At 49.7% G+C, this 19,584-nt stretch overlaps 1 protein-coding gene across 6 annotated transcripts in view; it reads right to left on the bottom strand.

Annotated features, from left to right (window-relative positions):
- The window catches only part of ASPG (asparaginase), a 76,103-nt gene extending 69,317 nt beyond the window's left edge, over positions 1-6,786 (bottom strand). For 4 of the 6 annotated variants that reach the window (XM_068132946.2, XM_068132948.2, XM_068132949.2 and 1 more), the window contains exon 1: positions 6,453-6,786. In XM_068132946.2, coding sequence (XP_067989047.1) covers positions 6,453-6,633 — 181 coding nt within the window. In that variant the 5' untranslated portion in view covers positions 6,634-6,786. The remainder of the gene's footprint in view (positions 1-6,452) is intronic. The other 2 variants (XM_078768937.1, XM_068132947.2) reach the window with 2 other exon arrangements.
- Between the last annotated feature and the right edge of the window lie 12,798 nt (positions 6,787-19,584).

The following is a 19,584-nucleotide window of genomic DNA, read 5'->3' as shown; positions in this document are numbered from 1 at the left end:
CACGTACGGGCACGTCCTAGTCTATCTATAATTCCAGTAATCTCTGTGTGTGTGTGTGTGTCTGTGTGTCTGTGTGTTTGTTTGTCTGTGACCGCTGTTTCTCGACAACCACGGGTCCGATATACTTGAAACTTGCCAGGTATATTGCTGGGGACCTGAGGATGTGCCTTTTCAAGGTTTCATATTAATCGGACAAGTAGTTACCGAGCTATGGCGATTTCTTTACCAAACTCCGCAAGCCGTTCGCTTTGGACCAAACCATTTCATGTAAATAGAGGGGGGGATTGTCACCGTACTCGCAAGCCGTTCGCTTTGGACCAAACCATTTCATGTAAATAGAGGGGGGGATTGTCACCGTACTCGCAAGCCGTTCGCTTTGGCTTTGCGAATGGACCAAACCATTTCATGTAAATAGAGGGGGGGGATATAATTTTAGATATATATATATAGTACAGGCATGCCCTAGTATATACAACAACAACAACAGGCATTTTAAAGGCCATTTTCTCTGCAAGAGTGGGGGTTAGCCTTGCGGTCCCCATGACAATGTTCTCCATTTTGCCATATTTTCTGCATCTCCCCTTGTTAACCCCCTTGCCAGCATTTCTTCTTCGACCATCTTTAGCCAAGTCTTTCTCGGTCTTCCCCGTCCTCTACTTCCTTCTACATTCATTTCCATCACTCTTCTCAACCAGTCACTTTCATCCTTCCTCAACACATGACCAAACCATCTCAAACTGTTTCTCTTCACAGCATCCATCACAGGCTCTATTCCCATCATCTTTCGCCATTCATCATTTGTCTTCATCTCTCTCAACGATACTCCACACATCCACCGAACCATTCGCATTTCCACCCTTTCCAGCCTTCGTTGCTGCTGTACGTTCATTACCCATGTCTCGCTCCCATAAATCATAACACTTCTCACACATGCAGCATACACCTTTCCCTTCAGCTTCAATGACACTCCCCTCCTCGTCAGCACGCCACTCAGTTCCCGAAACTTCTTCCATGCACATCTCACTCCAGCATCCGTTGCCGAGTCTGATCCACCTTCTCCATTCAGCATGTCCCCGAGGTAACAAAATGTTTTCACACCTTCAAGCTTCACGCCATCTCCAAGATCCAACTCAACATTTCCTCCATCTGCAGCTCCCTCTGTGCACACCTTACACTTGAATGTAGCTGCCACACTGGTTAATGACCCTCTCAAACCACTACATTTTTGACGAACCCACTCAGCGCACATTGTACATTGAATGGAATTCACTCCGACACCCTTCCTGCACACAGCACACGGCCACTTCCCCGTTCTTTCCACCTCACCACATGCTTTACCACTTGCCATCACCTTCGTCTTTCTGATATTCACCTTCAGACCTTTTGTCTCCATACATTCCTTCCACTTGTTCATCTTCTCCTTCAGTCCATCCATACTTTCTGCAATTAACACCAGATAATCTGCATTCAACAACTCCCACGGTAAACCCTCCTTTACGTTCTGAGCCAGCAACTCCATCACAGCTACAAATAGTAGTGGACTTAGTACCGACCCCTGATGCACTCCCACCTTCACCTCAAACTCACCACTGTTCCCGTGCTTCGTCCTTACAGCTGTGAGCGCTCATTTGTACATTGCCATCACTACTCTGACCAACCATTCCTCCACTCCTAACTTCCTCAATGCCCATGTCAATACTTCGCGTGGAACCATATCGAATGCTTTCTCCAGATCAACAAACCCAAGAAACAACTTCTTCCTCTTCTCCATGTACTTCTCCTGCAACTGCCTCACAATAAAAAGCACGTCTGTCGTTCCTCTTCCTGGCATAAATCCAAACTGCATTTCGTCAATCTTCACTTTCTTCCTTATCCTCCTCTCCAACACCCTTTCCAATACCTTCATTCCATGCTCCAATAACTTTATCGCTCGATACGAGCCACAGTCCAGAGGGTCACCTTTCCCCTTGTATAGAGGGACGAGGGTACTCAGTTCCAAATCCACTGGAATGCAGCTTTCTTTCACCACCAGATTGCAGATCTCTGTCATTCTCTTCACACCCCAATTTCCAGCTGCCTTCAACATATCTCCCACAACTCCCGTCGGCCCTCCGCTTTTCTACTCTTCATTGCTTTTATCGCTTCCTCAACTTCCTACTCGGTTATCTTCTCTGCCGGTCCTAAAACTGGGTTACTCTCTATGTTGCCATCCCATTCATTCTCTGCATTCAACAGCATTTCCATATATCTCTTCCATCTTCCTTTAATTCCATCTGGGTCAACAACGATTTGTCCCATTTCATCCTTCAAGCAATTCACCCCCATCACATCGCACCTCTCTTTCGCTGTCTGCTTTGCAATCCTGAATACCGCTCTCTGACCCTCTTCCAAATCCAAGCGTTCTCCAAACATTTTCCGACATGCCTCCTGCGCCTTTGCTACCTCTTTCTTTGCAGCCTTCTTGGCTGCCTTATAACTTTCATGCTCTGCTCTTTCTGCTCCCGTCCCCTTCACCTTCTGCCACTCCTTGAACATCTTCCTCTTCTCGTCAATCCTCTTTCCAACTTCATCATCCCACCACCATGTTTCCGAGTGCCTCGGTGGTCCTTTTGTCCATCCACATACCTCACCAACGGCTCCCAACAGACTATCTTTCATTGACATCCAACCACTTTCAAGCTCAACCACATCATTCTCTTCCCTACTCAGCCTCTCTTTTAATGCCTCCCTCACTGTCACCTCTTTCAACCTCCACACCTTCATTCTCGGTTGGTACTTCACCCGCCGAGCTCTCCTCGCACCTTTCACCCTTATGTCGCAGACAACCAAGTGGTGTTGTGAAACAGCCTCCTCCCCCGGGATCACCTTTGTGTCCCGAAGGTGCCCCCTTTCTTGCCTACGCACCATCAGGTAGTCAACGGTTGTCGTTCACCCACCTGACGTGTATGTAACAAGCTTATTATCCCCTTTCTGGAACTGAGTATTACAAATCAACAAATCAGCTCCATCAGCAAACTCCAAAAGCCTTTCACCTTCTCCATTTCTCACACCATATCCGTAACCCCCATGAACTCCCTCAAAACCGTCCATACTCCTTCCCACATGTCCATTTAGGTCTCCTACTACCACAACAACTTCCTCATCTTTCACGTTTTCCATCAGCTTCTCTATTGCACACCAGAACTTGTCCTTCTCTTCATCGCTCCGACCAACCTACGGAGCATATCCCGAGATGACGTTCACCAAGAGCTTTCCAATCATCATTTTCACCATCATCAACCTTTCACTCACTCTCCTCACACTCACCACACTGTCTACAAACTCCTCAGAAAACAGGACATTAACACCGTGCTCGCCTTCTGGGCACCCTTGCCACACAAACTTGGATTTCTGTCCCTGCCTACCCTTCACCATTCTCACACCACTTCCCTTCCATCTCGTCTCCTGCACACAACATATGTCCACTCTTCTTCTGACCAATACATCCACCACTTCTCCTGATCTCCCTGTCATTGTCCCTACATTCCATGTCCCAAACCTCAGAATCCGATCTCCGCGTCGGGCATCAGATGTTTCGTCGTCATAAATGGAGTGATTTCCACCCTTGCTACGATCGGGTTCCCCACCTTGAGTTTTGACGAGAGGGCGTGAGGTCCCCCACGGGGTACTTCGGGCTGTACCCTGCCCATATGTACCGTTAAGCGCAAAATTATTCATACCCTTACCAAATTCGGAGTATTTTGAATCGTGTTATTTGAGAAATGAGTTACTTGTGGCTTACGTTACATAAGAATGTGACAAACAGCTGAAAGAATCACTGCAAGAGACATTTCAAGAAATACATTGTTTCGGCGGTATTTTATTGACAGATTTACCAAAAATGTCATGTCCAGAATTATTCATACCCTTGCTTAGATCAGTTCAAAGTCACATTCAGTAATCAACGAAAAATTCTCTGTTTGTGATCACAGCCTCCAAACGGTTCTTATACTTCCTCACAAGGTTTTTGCATGTCTCTACAGGGATTTTGGCCCACTCCTCCTTCGCGAAGGTCTCCAGGTCTTTGAGGTTGGAAGGCTTCCTTGCCATCATTCGTGTCTTGAGCTCCCTCCACAGATTCTCGATTGGGTTGAGGTCCGGACTTTGGCTTGGCCACTCTAGAACGTCTACATCATTATCCCGGAACCATTTCTTGACTGACTTGGCGGTATGTTTTGGATCGTTGTCCTGCTGATGCGTCCAATGCTGCCCGAGGTGAAGTTGCTCTGCGGACTGTTTGATGTTTTCCTCAAGGATCTTGATGTACTGCTCCTTTTTGATGATGCCATCCACTTTGACGAGATTGCCGGGCCCACTGGCTGAGAAACATCCCCAAAGCATTATGCTCCCGCCTCCATACTTGACGGTCGGGGACTGTGTTATTCGGGTTGTATGCTTTACCTTTTTTTCGCCAAACGAAAGCAACATCTCTGTGCCCGAAAAGCTCCATTTTTGTCTCATCCGACCACAGAACCGATGACCAAAAGCTTGGATCTTTGTCCAGGTGTGCTCTTGCAAATGCCAGACGAGTTTCTCTATGCCTCTGTTTCAGGAGTGGAGTCTTTCTTGGTCGGCGTCCATGGAGTCCCCCCTTGTGCAACGTCCGCTGGAGTGTCTGCCTTGATATCTTGGTCCCAGACTCACCAAGGTTGTTCAGGAGAGCCTTGATGGTGATCCGTGGATTGTTGTTGGCCTCTCGCCATACTTTTCTTGCCAGACGAGGTGACACCTTTGGCTTCCGACCACGTGCTTCAATGTTTTTTACAGTGTGGAACTCCTTGTACTTCCTAATTATGCTTTGTATGGTGGCAACTGGCACTCGGAATTGCTTCGAAATAGCTTTGTAGCCTTTCCCCTCCTTGTGAGCATTCACAATGCACAACCGAAGGTCCTCACCGAGTTCTTTCTTTTTCGCCATGCTGACTATGAACTGAGAATGATTGCATCAGCTCCCCTTAATTTATCTATCTATAATTCCAGCAATCTCTGCGTGTGTGTGTGTGTGTCTGTGTGTGTGTTTGTTTGTCTGTGACCGCTGTTTCTCGACAACCACGGGTCCGATATACTTGAAACTTGCCAGGTATATTGCTGGGGACCCGAGGATGTGCCTTTTCAAGGTTTCATATTAATCGGACAAGTAGTTAGCGAGCTATGTCCAAAAAACGATTCAACCAATCAGAGAGCAGCGAGCTATCACGTGTGCCGAACGTGGCGAACAGACTCTGCCTCGGACGGCACATTTGAGAGCGTATTCATTTATTTCACGTTGGCAAACTATGTTGGCGTTAAACTATGTTTTAAAACTAAATAAAACTAATTTGCGATTCATCGTAACTGCGATTTGCGACCTTCCGGACAGTGAAGACTTCACTTCCGGCAGCCAATCACAGAACGCGTTGTTGCGAGCCGAGCCGAGCGCGTGCGCCATTACGGTTCGTAATTCGATTTCTTCCGGAGAAAATAATAATTTCTCGATTTCTTATGCGCATTATTTCTCCCAGAGCGAAGGGCGGAAGCGAAGAGCGTTGTTTTTTTTGTTTACGGGCGTACGGGCGTACGGGCGGGGTAGAGCGTACGGGTAGCGTTTTTTTTTTTTTTTGGCAAGGAACGGGCACCCACGTACGGGCATGCCCTAGTAGTCTAAAAGCAGAGTGCTGTTCTATAACATTCCTCGCTGTACATTCAATAGACCACATTTGTATTGTATTCAGATTTTATGCACACATCTTGGAATAATTGCATAACATTATAAAGAATCTGAGGAATGTCAAAAGAATGTGCATTATCACAAACATTGGCCTCAATTCTGAGACATGGTATGGGGTATGAATAATTTTAGACAGGCATAAAAACAAAAACTATTAACATTAATTGTTATGCCAATAATGTTGAGCCAAAATATAATGTGGATTTGTTCATGCCAACTAAATGTCCTTGCCTGAAGTGAAAGTTCCACCACTTTAGCTTGTAAGTATGAGATAAATGCAAAAACCTCAGATTTTTCATCGGGTATGAATCATTTTGGGCTTAACTGTAGTTGTAATTGTCATGGTTCTCTTTTTGAGGCAATGTTTTTATGGCCGGATGCCCTTCCTGACGCCAACCCTCTTAGTCGCCTCTTACGATATGCAGGGATACGGTGTACCTATTCTAAACCGGGGTACACACCGGGTTATATATATATATATCAGGAATATCATGGTCAGTCGTCAACACAACATGTCCTACATATCCAGCATGGCTCACACATGTCTGGCATATTTGGCATATTAAATAGACTTGGTCATAACTCATAAGGTCCAAATCATCAGCACAACTCACATCCGACCGAGGCGATCAGCGCGTATAATGCAATGCACACTGTCCATGGTACCCATACCACACGATCGGCACGTAAAGGGGTACGAACGTACCGTTGTCCTCATACACCATCCCGATGGTCCCCCCGGTATTTATGACCAGCACCCGGGCCTCTCGCTCGCTCTCGCTCCACGAACGGGACACCTGACTCCATCGGCGGCTCCTCCGAAATCCCGTTAAACAGGAACTCGAGGGGCACGGGGACATTCCGAAAGAAGATTCTCCATCGGCCATTACCTTGAGAGGTTTAAGGCTAAGCAGGAAGACTAGACGAAGGACGGAGACCGCGATCCGCAGCAGTTCACATTCACTCAATGGGAATTCGCCTCCGACTTGTCCTTATGAATGGGAAGCGCCAGAACCTCGAACGAAGCCACAACCTCTGTCTGTGCTCTAGAAACCAGAACCTCTGTCTGCGGTATCGGGGGTTGGCCTCTTCTTCCTTCCCACTTTAATTGTGTTCATAACTTATTCATTTCAGTTTCTACTTTAATTATCTATTTTGTTTATAGTTAGACAGGTTTTTTGGGGAAGTATTCCAAATAAATTTAAACAAAGGCTCGTTCTAAATAACTAACCAAAGATTATTTTATGGGAGAATAGCTAACAGTGGATAAGAAACTTCTGTCTGCTGTGTGTTATTCGCTAGTGTTTCACAGAGGTTTGTTAACTTCAATGAAAGGTTAACGTTTCTCCTTACGCCCCGCCCCAAGGGTGGGGAGTTGGGTGGGCGTGGTCTTGGGGGAGGGGCTAGCATGCAGTGAGTTATTATCTCAGCCACCTCAGGTGGACGTTATGCTTTCACCCTTGTCTGTCTGTCTGTCTGTGACCCGGATATCTCAATAAGTTATGGACACATTCGGACGAAGCTTGATGGACAGGTTGGGTTTGTGACAAGGTCGAAATTATTCAATTTTGGTGAAGATCCCAATACAGATGTGGATACGAGAATTATTTAATTTTTAAAATGACTTCATTCTTGATTGTTTGGGTGAAAATCGATATATAGCATGATATTCAAAAAAGTTGTGGATGACTTATTACAAGCTTTGGTGTATGAGTTGGTAAGTGACAATCACAAGGCAATTCGATTTTGGGTCAAGTCTGGATCGAGATTCGGTCTATCAGTCGGATACAAAGCGAAAACTGTTCACCTGGCGGAGGTACGCACTCTGCAGAGTGCCAGTCTGGTTAGAATGGTCTGTCTGTCTCTCTGTGTGTGTCTGTGTCTGTCTGGGCCATAACCTTTTTAATAGTTGAGCTATTATCATCAAATTTTCAACAAAGCTTTATTATGATATGGATACGGCAAATTGACAATTTGGTCGAAAGGTCAAAGGTCAGCGTCACATAAATCATCAATTTTCATCAGATTGACCTGAAATTTTAAGAACTTGCATATTGGGTCACTCAATTGGTTCACCAATCAAAAGCTAGAAGGTGATTTTTTTTTTTTTAGATCAAAAGGTCAACGGTCAGCTTCACATAAATCATCAATTTTCATCAGATTGACCTGAAATTTTAAGAACTTGCATATTGGGTCACTCAATTGGTTCACCAATCAAAAGCTAGAAGGTGATTGTTTTTTTTTTTTTAGATCAAAAGGTCAAAGGTCCAGGTTCACATAAATCATCCATTTTCATCTAGTTAACCTGAAATTTCACCTTACCATTTGAGTTTTGTCAAGAAATTTTCAACAAACTTTATTATTAGAATATGGAGTAGGCAAATTAATAATTTGGTCAAAAGATGAAAAGGTCAAAGGCCAGCATCACATAAATCATCCATTTTCATCAGATTGACCTGAAATTTTAAGAATTTGCATATTGTGTCACTGAATTGGTTCACCAATCAAAAGTTAGAAGCCAATTGTTTTATTTTTTGATCAAAAGGTCAAAGTTCAAGGTTACCTAAAATCGACAATTTTCACCTGATTGACCTGAAATTTAAAGAATTTGCATATTGGGTCACATAATTGGGTCACCAATCAAAAGCTAGAAGCCAATTGTTTTATTTTTTTGATCAAAAGGTCAAAGTTCAAGGTTACCTAAAATCGACAATTTTCACCTGATTGACCTGAAATTTAAAGAATTTGCATATTGGGTCACATAATTGGTTCACCAATCAAAAGCTAGAAGCCGATTGTTGTTTTTTTCGATCAAAAGGTCAAAGTTCAAGGTTACCTAAAATCGACAATTTTCACCTGATTGACCTGAAATTTAAACAATTTGCATATTGGGTCAAATAATTGGTTCACCAATCAAAAGCTAGAAGCCGATTGTTTTTTTTTTCGATCAAAAGGTCAAAGTTCAAGGTTACCTAAAATCGACAATTTTCACCTTATTGACCTGAAATTTAAAGAATTTGCATATTGGGTCACATAATTGGTTCACCAATAAAAAGATAAAAGCTGAGATCTAAAGCTCAAAGGTGAAGGCTGCATAAAATCGTCAAAAATATATATATTTTTTTGTTTTGTTATGTTGAGCATACAGAAGAAGAAGATGTCTGAATACAAACGTTCACGGACGGGCTTTGCATTTTCAGATGCTTTCTAGTTACATCTGTAGTATTTATAGGTTAGACATAGTGTGTAACTAGTTTCGATCATCTTTTTCCATTGGTTAGACACAGTGTGTAACGAGTGACGGGGATTTCAACCTGATCACCATTTTGTTATGGTTAAACATGAGGCAACGTTCCACTTGCAGCATCGCTCGGCCGTTTTGATTACCAAGTGGAGAATTGGGAAGCACAATCTTTATCAGAGAAGGTAAAGTGGGATTTGGACTCAAGGCCCTACCTAAAATAAGTGTAGCAACTCTTGGGTATATGTATATATATATATATATATATATATATATTGTTGCGGATATGGGATTTGGCCTCCATCCATATCCGCTTGTAAATATTCCCCTATTTCCCCAATACTCCCCAACTATCCCCAATCCCCCATTCCCTAGTCCCATTGTCTGTAAACAACACTCTGTAGCCCCGACCTTCCCCTTTTTCCCCCATTAAATGTCGTGCCCAGGTTCACCGCATCTCACGTAGACAACTATAGGACATCTTGCTAGTTATTCTTAGTCTATGTCAGTTAAGGACTCGTTTCCATTAATTCTGACTCTTCGTTGCACCAGAATGTGATTGTATGGCACCAGTAGTGAGTTTAGGACTTCCCAATACCTCCCCGCATCTCTTCCTCATGGAACTACAACAACAACAACAACTACAACAACAGCGGGGGCGGCGCGGCGGCGGCGCGGGGAGTGTGCGTCCTCACTCCGGCTTGGTTAGCCGCCATTGCCCATGTGCTCCGACGGGGTTACCACACAGGGGCTGACTGTCAGCTCCTCGTCAAGGGCGGAGCCCGGTAACCCCCCCGCACCCAATAAGAAGCGGCGGACCGATTCCATCTGTGGCGGAGCTAACGAGCCGAGGGCGTGTCACTCCCCGCTGGATATACGCAGCCACTTACCGGAGGTGACGTCAGATGCGCCTGAGCTTGGAGAGAAAAGGACGCCACCTCCAGCGCGACGATACCTCCCCGCATCTCTAGACCGGACCGGGTCGATTCTGCCCCTGAGCCAAGGTGCACCTTGAGCTACCGACTGCCTGTCCTTCCCAGCCATCAATCCCTGTGTGAGTCAGTCTTGTCCCGTTTGTCTGTGGTCTGTCGGGAATAAGATAAGACCGTGTATAAGTGCTTATCTTTCTGTGCTGTACCTCTGTGCCGTGTAATCTAAACATTCTGCAAACCCATATTATAACCTCCTCCGGAGGTCTTGAGAACTGTACCCCTGGTGTCGTGTCATTTAACCCAGCCGTTGTGTCCTTTCCTTCATTGATCTAGCGTAGCGCGATTCGGCCAACGTTCGAGTATAATCGGGTAACTTGTGCGAACACGGCGGCCATTCCGCTCGGCCCAGCATAACATCTTAATAAGTCGTGTCCGTAACAATTGGTGTCGGGAAGTGGGATCGGTCCCGGAGCGCGTTTCACGCGCTCGAAATTATAACGGCGAAATTTGATTGTGTTTAAAAAAAAAAAAAAACCCGAATTTTGAAAGTCGCGCTATGGCGGATCAAGACGGCTGGGTTCCGGTAGAGGAGAGTGAGGCAGGGTCGATCCAGGACCAAAATGAGGGACATGAGGAGAGCGAAGCAGTGAGGGTGGCAGGTTCGCAAAATAGCGTCGTCGCGCACGAGGTTACGGGCGCGCAAAATGGCGCCTCGCACATGGCCACGGCGACCGCGCCCGCGACCGTGGTAGCGCCACCGGTGGATTTGAACCTTTTTTTATGCAAATGACGGCCCTTATGGAAAAGAATAGTGAGCAATTGGGAGACCAAATTAGAGGTTTGAAAAGCAGTATGGGACAAATGGGGTACCGGATGGATGCTCAGAGTGAGCAATTGGGGGTAATGGGAAACCAAATGGGGGTAATGAGGGACGAAGCGAGGGGTACCGGTGAGGGATTAGACAAGAAATTAGAGGGGTTAGACAATGGGATAGAAGGGGTGAAACATGGGTTAATGGGGGTGGAAAATAGAATGGCTGCCCAGGAGAATCAGATAGAGGGAGTGAAAAAGGGGTTAGAGGGGTTAGAAAACAGTATGGAAGGCAAATTGAGGGACATGAGGGACCAAGCGGAAAGGGAAGTTAAACAAATGGGGCAGCAGATAGAGGGGGTCAGAATGGGGGTAGAAACTAAACTGGATGCTCACAGGGAGGAAATGGAGCAGATGAGGGTGGCATCTGGGCAGGAGATGCAAGTGATGGGAGAAGAGATCAGAAGAGGGGTGAGTGAGGAGGTCGGAGGAGTGCGCGAGGAGGTGAGGCACTGTAAGGAGCGCATGGAGAAGGAGGTGAGAAAGGGGACTGTAAAATTGCAAGGTGGTATAGAGGAGTTGACGCTGGGAGTAGAACAACTGACAGTGGGACAAAAGGAGTTGGGGGACCAGGTAAAGAAGAACACAGCGGTAATAGAGGGTTTAAAATCGACACAGAAGGAGATGAAAAAGGACGTAGGGGTAATTAAAAAAGAGTGTCAGACGGTACATGAGGACCTGACGAGGAAAATGGACAAGGTGGTCGAGGTGATGGAGGTTAAAGAGCGGGAGGTGCGGGAGCACATAGAAAAAAATAAAGTGGAGTTAGAGGAAGAACTTAAAGGGGCGCACGAGGAGATGAAGGAGGTGAAGCAGAAATTAGAAGAAGTGGAAGAAGGGGTGAGCGAAATTAAGAAGCGACGGAGAGAGGATAAGAAAGAGATAAAGGAGGAAGTAAAAGAATTGGTCCAAAGTCTGTGTTCGGATCGTGATGATGTGCTCATTAACCGGATGAGGGATTCGCAGGTGATGGAGGAGAAGCGAAGAGAAAGAGGACCCGGTGTAAGTGGTGACCAATATGGTCGTGCGTATGATGCGCCAGGTGATTTAATAAGCTTGGGGGTCGAGATAGACCCGGATGTTCGTGAGAGGCCAAGAGTGAGGTGTATGGCTGGTCCGGAGGGTATGGAACGAGAGGTGCGAGGTGTGGGTGAGCAAGGTTGTGGTGGTATGGAATGGGTAGCTGGTTGCGGAAGTGTGACCCATGCATCGACACCAACAGGGGTAGTTGTTAGAGGGACAGGGGAGGCACGAGAGCCCCTTGGGGGTAATGTACTGTGGGGGCCCGGCCGGTTCGGCCCCGCGCTGACCCCGCAAGGGGCGACGCACGGGGTCCGGCAGGCGGGCAACGACTCGCATACGAGGTGGTCCCACAAGGTCCCACTCGCGCCGTATGACGGCAAGAGTGATTTACGCGCGTACCTGGCGCAGTTTGACTGTGTGTGTAAGGGCAACGGTTGGGGTGAGGACGAAGGTGGAGTAGACCTGGTGGCCGCATTGCGCGGCGCGGCGGCGGAGGTGCTGACGGCATTACCAGCGGGTGCTCTCACCCTGCCAGCCCTCCGCGACGCCCTAATTAATCGATTCGGCATTGAACAGCAGAGCGAGCTTGTTAAAGCTCAGCTCGCGCTGCGAAAACGCAAGCCCCAGGAAGCCATCGGGGAACTTGCCCACGACATTCGCCGCGCAGTGGGGATCGCACATGCTAGCATGGCAGCGGATTCCCGGGAAAGCCTGGCGCTGGACCATTTTATCCAGGCCCTCCCGGATATTGAGCTCTGGCAACAGCTCGCCATGTGGCGCCCGCAGACTCTGAGCCAGGCGGCTGACGCTGCGGCCCGTTGGGAAGCAGCGAGGCCCCTGGCCCGGGGGAGCGAGCGTCACGCAATGGCGGTCTGCCAGGTGGGACCTCCGATGGAGGGCGGACCCCTTAGGGGGCCCGCCCCCGACGTGAGTCCTGACCTGGCGGGCATGGTCCGGAGGCTGGTGGACCAGCGCCTGGCGGGACCTGGACCATGGCAGGCGGCCCCGGAGGTGGCCCGCGGTGGACCACGAGCTGGTAATCCAATTCGGACCTTCGGGGGGGGGGGGAAATTTGGAATTCCGGAGACAAGCACCTTATCAGGTGAGGTGCTATACTTGCAACCGTCTGGGTCACCTGGCGCGGCACTGTCGAGCCACGCGCCGGGATGATCCCCGGCGGTTGAGGTCCTCAACTCCGCCCAGGGGGGAGCGGGTTAGCCTACCCCAGACACCCCCCCCCCCCCCCCCCCGCCAGACCCCGGGAAACTAGAAGGTGTCGGGCACGTAGGGCGGTGTTCGGCAGAAGAGGATGGAGGAGAGCCCTCATTGACGCGACAGGTCATTTATTGTGGCCAAATTGGAACCGGTAGCCTGACAATCAGATGCAAAATTGCCGGCGTGGGGCTAGACGCCGTAGTGGACACAGGAGCTAGCGCCACGATCATCAGCCCTGTGGTCCTTAATTCGAGTGCAGACGGCTGGGATAAAATCCAGCGCCTGCAAAATTATAGTTTGCAACTTGCTACCGGGGTAACGGCCCCGATCATAGGGCGTGGTTCTGTGACCCTCAAGTTAGGGTCGGTAAGGAGGGAGATAGATGTTTGGGTGGCGGAGGTGTGCGACCCATGTTTAATAGGGTTGGATTTGTTGACTGCCAGTGGTTGTAAAATCGACTTGTGCCGGGGGATCCTGCAGGTGGGAGTAGAAGAGCTGCCGTTAGGGGGAGTGAGCACGGCCGAGAGAGCGGAGCTGGAGGCTTCCGAGGCCGTGACCATTCCCCCAAGGGCCGAGGCGATAGTGCCGGCCCGGTGGGCAGCTCGCCCAACATGGCAGGAGTCCTGCGGCCTGGTCGAACCGGTGGCAGCGCAGTCCATACCGGGTTTAATCGTGGGCCGCACCCTTGTAAAAACGTACGGACCGGTAGTGGCCGTCCGAGTAATAAATATAAGTACAGAACCACGCACTATAGTAAGGGGCACGAGGGTAGCTGGCTGCACCCCAGTTGAGGAAGTCGCGACAGTGAGGGGCGAGAACGTCCAGCCGAGCCGGCCCCGGGGGGAGCCTTCAATAAGAAGTAGGAATTGGCCCGATCCCATTTGCGAGATGGTAAATCGTAGTAGCGTAGAGTTGGGAGGTACCCAGAGGGAGGCCTTACACAAACTGGTTGGGTCCCATTTGGACCTCTTCTCCCTGTCCACCGAGGATATTGGACGTACGGGCCTGGTGAAACATCAGATCCACACCGGTGAGGCCCGGCCTATTCGTCAGGCCGCCCGACGGCTCCCTTGGAGCAAGAGGGCGGAAGCTGACGAGCAGGTTGAAAAAATGCTCGACGCAGGCGTGATCGAGCCCTCGGGAAGTCCTTGGATGTCACCTGTTGTGCTGGTCAAAAAGAAGGATGGGACCACGCGGTTCTGCGTGGACTATCGCCAGCTAAACAACGTGACACTCAAGGACTCATATCCCCTGCCAAGGATTGATGACACCCTCGATGCCGTTGCGGGCTCAAATTGGTTCTCAACTTTGGACCTCAAGAGTGGGTATTGGCAGGTGGAGATGGATAGGGCAGGGAAGGAGAAAACTGCATTTTCCACAGGTAAGGGACTGTATCAGTTTACTGTGATGCCGTTTGGTTTGTGTAACGCCCCCGCCACCTTTGAAAGATTGATGGAACATGTACTAGGCGGCATGCCATGGCAATCATGCCTGGTGTACCTGGATGACGTCCTAGTACATGCCAAGACCTTCCCCCAGGCGGTAGCTAATTTGGACCAGGTGTTCGGGTGCCTCAGACAGGCAGGGTTGAAGCTGAACCCGAGTAAGTGCACTTTGTTTGCCAAGGAGGTGGCCTATTTAGGCCACGTCATCGGTTGTGAGGGGGTAAAAACGGACCCAGACAAAATTAAAGCGGTAGAGGAGTGGCCCGCACCACGTACCATCAAAGAGGTGCGGGGATTTTTGGGACTCTGCTCCTACTACCGGCGCTTTGTGGCGAAATTTGCGGAGTTGGCCCGTCCCCTCCACCGGCTTACGGAGAAGGGGACGCGATTTAATTGGACACGGGAGTGCCACGAGGCCTTCCAAAAATTGAAGGGGTGTCTAACATCCGCACCCCTTCTAGCTTACCCTACTAGCAACGGGGCATTTACCCTGGACACGGATGCGAGCCAGGAAGGATTGGGCGCAGTTTTGTCTCAGACACAGGAGGGCGTGGAGAGAGTGATTGGTTACTATAGTCGGGCCTTAAGTAGGCCCGAGCTAAATTATTGCGTCACTCGCAAAGAGTTATTGGCTATGCTGGCTGCCATGAACCATTTCCACCCGTACTTGTACGGGCGGAAATTTTTGGTTAGAACTGACCATTCCTCCTTGCAATGGCTCCTTCGGTTCAAGGAACCAGAGGGCCAAATTGCAAGGTGGTTGGAAAAGTTGCAGCAGTACGATTTTGATGTGGCCCATAGGGCCGGGAAGGCCCATGGTAATGCGGACGCACTCTCTCGGCGTCCTTGTCTGGGGGAAAACTGCAAATTTTGTGCGAGACACGAGGAGAGGGAACAATTGGGCGATTCGGACCCGACCCTCGTTGTCCGGGCAACCCGGGTGAGAGGGCCAATTTTGCCACTAACCGCAGATGAGGAATTCGGAACGTTGGCTTGGAGCACGGCCCAGCAGGAGGATCCTGTTCTGGGGCCGGTGTTCCAATGGGTCAAATTGGGGCAAAGACCTAATGGGGAAGAGGTCACCCCCCTCGGGGCACAGACCAAGGCATATTGGGCTCAGTGGAAAACCCTGGAATTGAAGGATAACATCTTGTATCGCAAGTGGGTGGAGGTTCCCTCTGATAAAACTTCCTGGCTGGTGGTAGTCCCAAATAAATTTAAGACCGATATATTGCAACAGGTGCATGGTACCCGCCCCGGCGGCCATTTGGGCAGGACAAAGACGACATCGCAGGTACGCCGGAGGTTTTATTGGGTGAATATGGGGCGCGACATACAGGACTGGTGTCGGAGATGCGACGCCTGTACTGCCAAAAAGGGACCAGCACGGAGGATGAGGGCCCCCCTTCAATTACACCAGGTGGGGGCCCCCCTAGAGCGGGTGGCCATGGATATCCTAGGCCCACTACCCCGCACCCGCCTAGGTAATAAGTACATCCTCGTTGTGATGGACTACTTCACCAAGTGGCCGGAGGCCTACGCCCTCCCCAACCAAGAAGCAGGGGTGGTAGCGCAGGCCTTCGTGGAAGGATTTGTGTGCCAGCATGGGATTCCACAGGAGTTGCACACCGACCAGGGACGAAATTTTGAGAGCAAATTGCTAAAAGATGTGTGCAGTCTCCTGTCAATTCGGAAAACCAGAACAACGCCTTTAAGACCTCAATCTGATGGGATGGTGGAGAGATTCAACCGAACTCTAATCCAACAACTGGCACTGTTCACCGCCACCCGTCAGGATGACTGGGACGAACATCTCCCTTATTTGCTCATGGCCTACCGAACCAGCCAGCACGGGGCCACCGCATGCAGTCCAGCGTTGCTTATGTATGGGCTCCCGCCGACTTGCTATGCGGTCCCGTGCCAGACACAGTGGTTAACCCGCCGAGGGAGGGGTACGCACGTCACCTAGAGGAAGGCATGGAGCTAGTCCATGCCTTCGCCCGCCGCCAATTCCATCTGGCGGGGGAAAAGATGAAGCGCAGGTACGACCACCGGAGCCAGGGGAGTCAGTACACTCCGGGGATGAAGATTTGGTTCTTCAATCCCCGGAGGAGGAAGGGTAGGTGCCCGAAACTCACCTCTCCCTGGCAAGGCCCGGGGGTCGTCCTGTCGCAAGTCTGTGACGTGGTAGTAAAAATCAAAATGGGGCCACGAGCCCTCCCTCGGATCGTCCACGCCGACCGGATAAGGCCTTACACCGGCGAGCAGGCGCCCCCGTGGATTGCCTCGGCTTTAGATGCCGAGGCGGGACCCAGTACCTCTGAATAAGGGGGGCTTATTAGTGCCAGAGGACTGGGGGATTGATGAGCGATGGGCCCGGTGGGTAAGGGTGGCATCCCTGCCACCCTTCCCATAGTGGGGCAAATGCGCTATAGCTTATGGGGGTGTATGGCAGTGAAAACTAGCCCGGGTGGGTTAGGTTATATTGTGTGTAGGGATCTAGCGAAGATGACATTAGGTAACGTTAAGGTTTAGCTAGTGACCGATACCTGTAGTGGGGACGCAGGTAGATTAGAGTGGATGATAATGACGAGGGAGCGCAATAGTTTAAAGGGACGACTGAGAAGCGCAAGTTTCAGAGGGGAGTAGTTAGATGAGATGATGCTGTGTGAGAACTGGACAGGTGTGTGGAGCAGTGAGGGAGTAGTGAGTGTTGTGGATCAGTGCGAATGCGCTTTGGGGAGAGAAGGGTGCAGGTGGCACCAGGTGTGAGAGCACAGGTGTGCAAGTACAGGTGTGTGGAATATATGGAGCAGAGAATGAGTGGTGTGGAGAGAGTTGGAGTAAGTGGTACGGAGTGGTGTGCATGGTGCGAAGGTGTGGATGGGGGAAGAGTGGACCCCTTTCACGAGTACCCGGGGCGGGTAGTGTAAGTGTTAGCTAGAGGGTATAGGTAAATTGTGGTTGGATATTGGCATTTGTGGTGCGGTTGCAGAATGGTATTGTGGATGGGTGCATTAGTGTTGTGGAAATGGCTGGGCGTGTAGCCTGTTAGTGTGTGTAGTTGGTTTGGGCACTCCACCACTGTGAGGATGTCGGCCAGGTGAGGCCGCAGGTGGGCTCTGGGAGCCGGTAGTTGTGGATGGGGCCCGAGGATCCGGAGGACGGACCCGGGTAGCCCAGTGCCAGAGGGCACCAAGGGGTGACAGAGCCAGGAGAGGGCCTTCCCCAGTTAGTTAGGTTAGGGTGAGGAGCAGGTAAGCTCGGGTGGCAACTGCAGTGGTGGAGGTGTGCAGGTGGGTAGACCTGCTGGGAGAGCTACACGTCGCGGCCCAGAAATTGTGCGAGGGCACCGGGAGATGAATCGGGGGAGTGAGACCCCAAATTGAGAAGCACCACAGTTTGGTCAATGGGAATTGGTTTTTAGAACCCATAGTGTAAGTTGGCCAATGGATTGGCAGGGAAAGACCCCGGGTAATGTAAAGTTGTTAAAGTCATTTAGGAAATAGTTAGGATTGATGAACCTGTCCCACCATACGCAGCCACTTACCTGTGGTGATGATGACTCCACACCTGTGTTCCTTTGTTCTGTGTGCAGGAAAGGAGAATTGCTGTTGGATTTGTGAGACGCATCACGACGTGGATGAGACATTGGGGTGATTCCATCTCTCCCTCCTTAGGAGGGACTGATGATGAATTGGTGATGGCAAATTTTGATGTTGAGTTGGAGATGGCAAATTTTGATGAGAGTTGGAAATGGCAAATTTGATTGGTTAGGAGGGAGAGAAGACGAATTTGGTTTATGGGAGGAACGGGGAAGACAGTAGGGACGTTTGTTGATTTGTAAAGTAGATGTTTATGGGTAGTGTTGTGTTTTGTGGATACAGTAAGGGGTAAGGGAGGGGCAATGTAGGTTACCTGGTGGGGGGGGGGCGTACGGTAGGAACGTACCTGTCTCACCTGGTTCCCATGTGCCCCCAGTGTGCATTACCTTGTATTGCGTGCACTTTTGCGCCCTTACCACCTTACTCACTTGTCATCTTCTTTTGTCTCCCACCTCCGAGGATCTGGCTTTGGGGCAGAGAGAGAGGAGAGAGAGGTGCTGGCTCCGCAGTTGTGGGCCTGTACTTTCGCTGCTTGCTGCCTGGATCGATACACCATATGGACCGCAATTTTTGTGGCCGCCCACCATGGACCGCAGTTCTTTTGCGGCCAAGCACCACCCGTTGATGGACCTCTGGGTCAACGTGGCACCTATGCCATACAGGTGAACCACTTATAGTTGGCCCCCCTGACGGCCACAATTTAGAAATGGACGCGGTTGGCGCCTTTCTTTATTTTTGAAGGAAGCCAGAACACCAAGTGGGCTCCAAGGCAAGACCAGCGGCAGAACATCGGCCGGCTGCGACACCACCGGTGATTATTGAACACTTTATTGGTGCACCGGATGGTGCTGACTGTACATGATTGGGTGGTGCTTTTGGTGCTTGGATGGGGTGCTCTGCACATTATTAAAGGCCGTAAGGCCACAGGGCACTCGTGGGTTGGTGTATCGATGCTGGCATGCGTGCTCTCTCTATGCATAACATCTGCATGTGTTCCTCCAAAAACAGGTCCTGGATCGTAGTGTAAATATCAGTGCAGTCTTGTGTAAATAATGCTCCCTACCGGCTGTATGTTTAGTTTGAGGATTCTTTCCGCGATTCGGTTATCCTGTGGGTGTGTTTCTGTGAGGAGAAGGGTGCAACGTCGCAGGGGGACATATTTACTCAATTGTGAACATCTGTAAAACTGTCGCACTCAGGGTTGAGTTAATAGTAGAGGGAACTACATCTGAGTGCCACACTAAAGTAGGTAAAAATTTATCGTGTCGGGACGCCCCGAGGTAGAGAAGGGTGCAATGTTGCGGATATGGGATTTGGATCCATCCATATCCGCTTGTAAATATTCCCCTATTTCCCCAATACTTCCCAACTAGCCCCAATCCCCCATTCCCTAGTCCCATTTTCTGTAAACAACACTCTGTAGCCCCGACCTCCCCCTTTTTCCCCCATTAAATGTCGCATCCAGGTCCACCACCTCTCACGTAGACAACTATAGGACATCTTGCTA

Source organism: Myxine glutinosa, unplaced genomic scaffold, assembly GCF_964187855.1.
Source record: "Myxine glutinosa unplaced genomic scaffold, kmMyxGlut1.1 SCAFFOLD_720, whole genome shotgun sequence".
Classification (NCBI taxonomy): domain Eukaryota; kingdom Metazoa; phylum Chordata; class Myxini; order Myxiniformes; family Myxinidae; genus Myxine; species Myxine glutinosa.
This window is presented reverse-complemented; position numbering and strand designations above follow the sequence as displayed.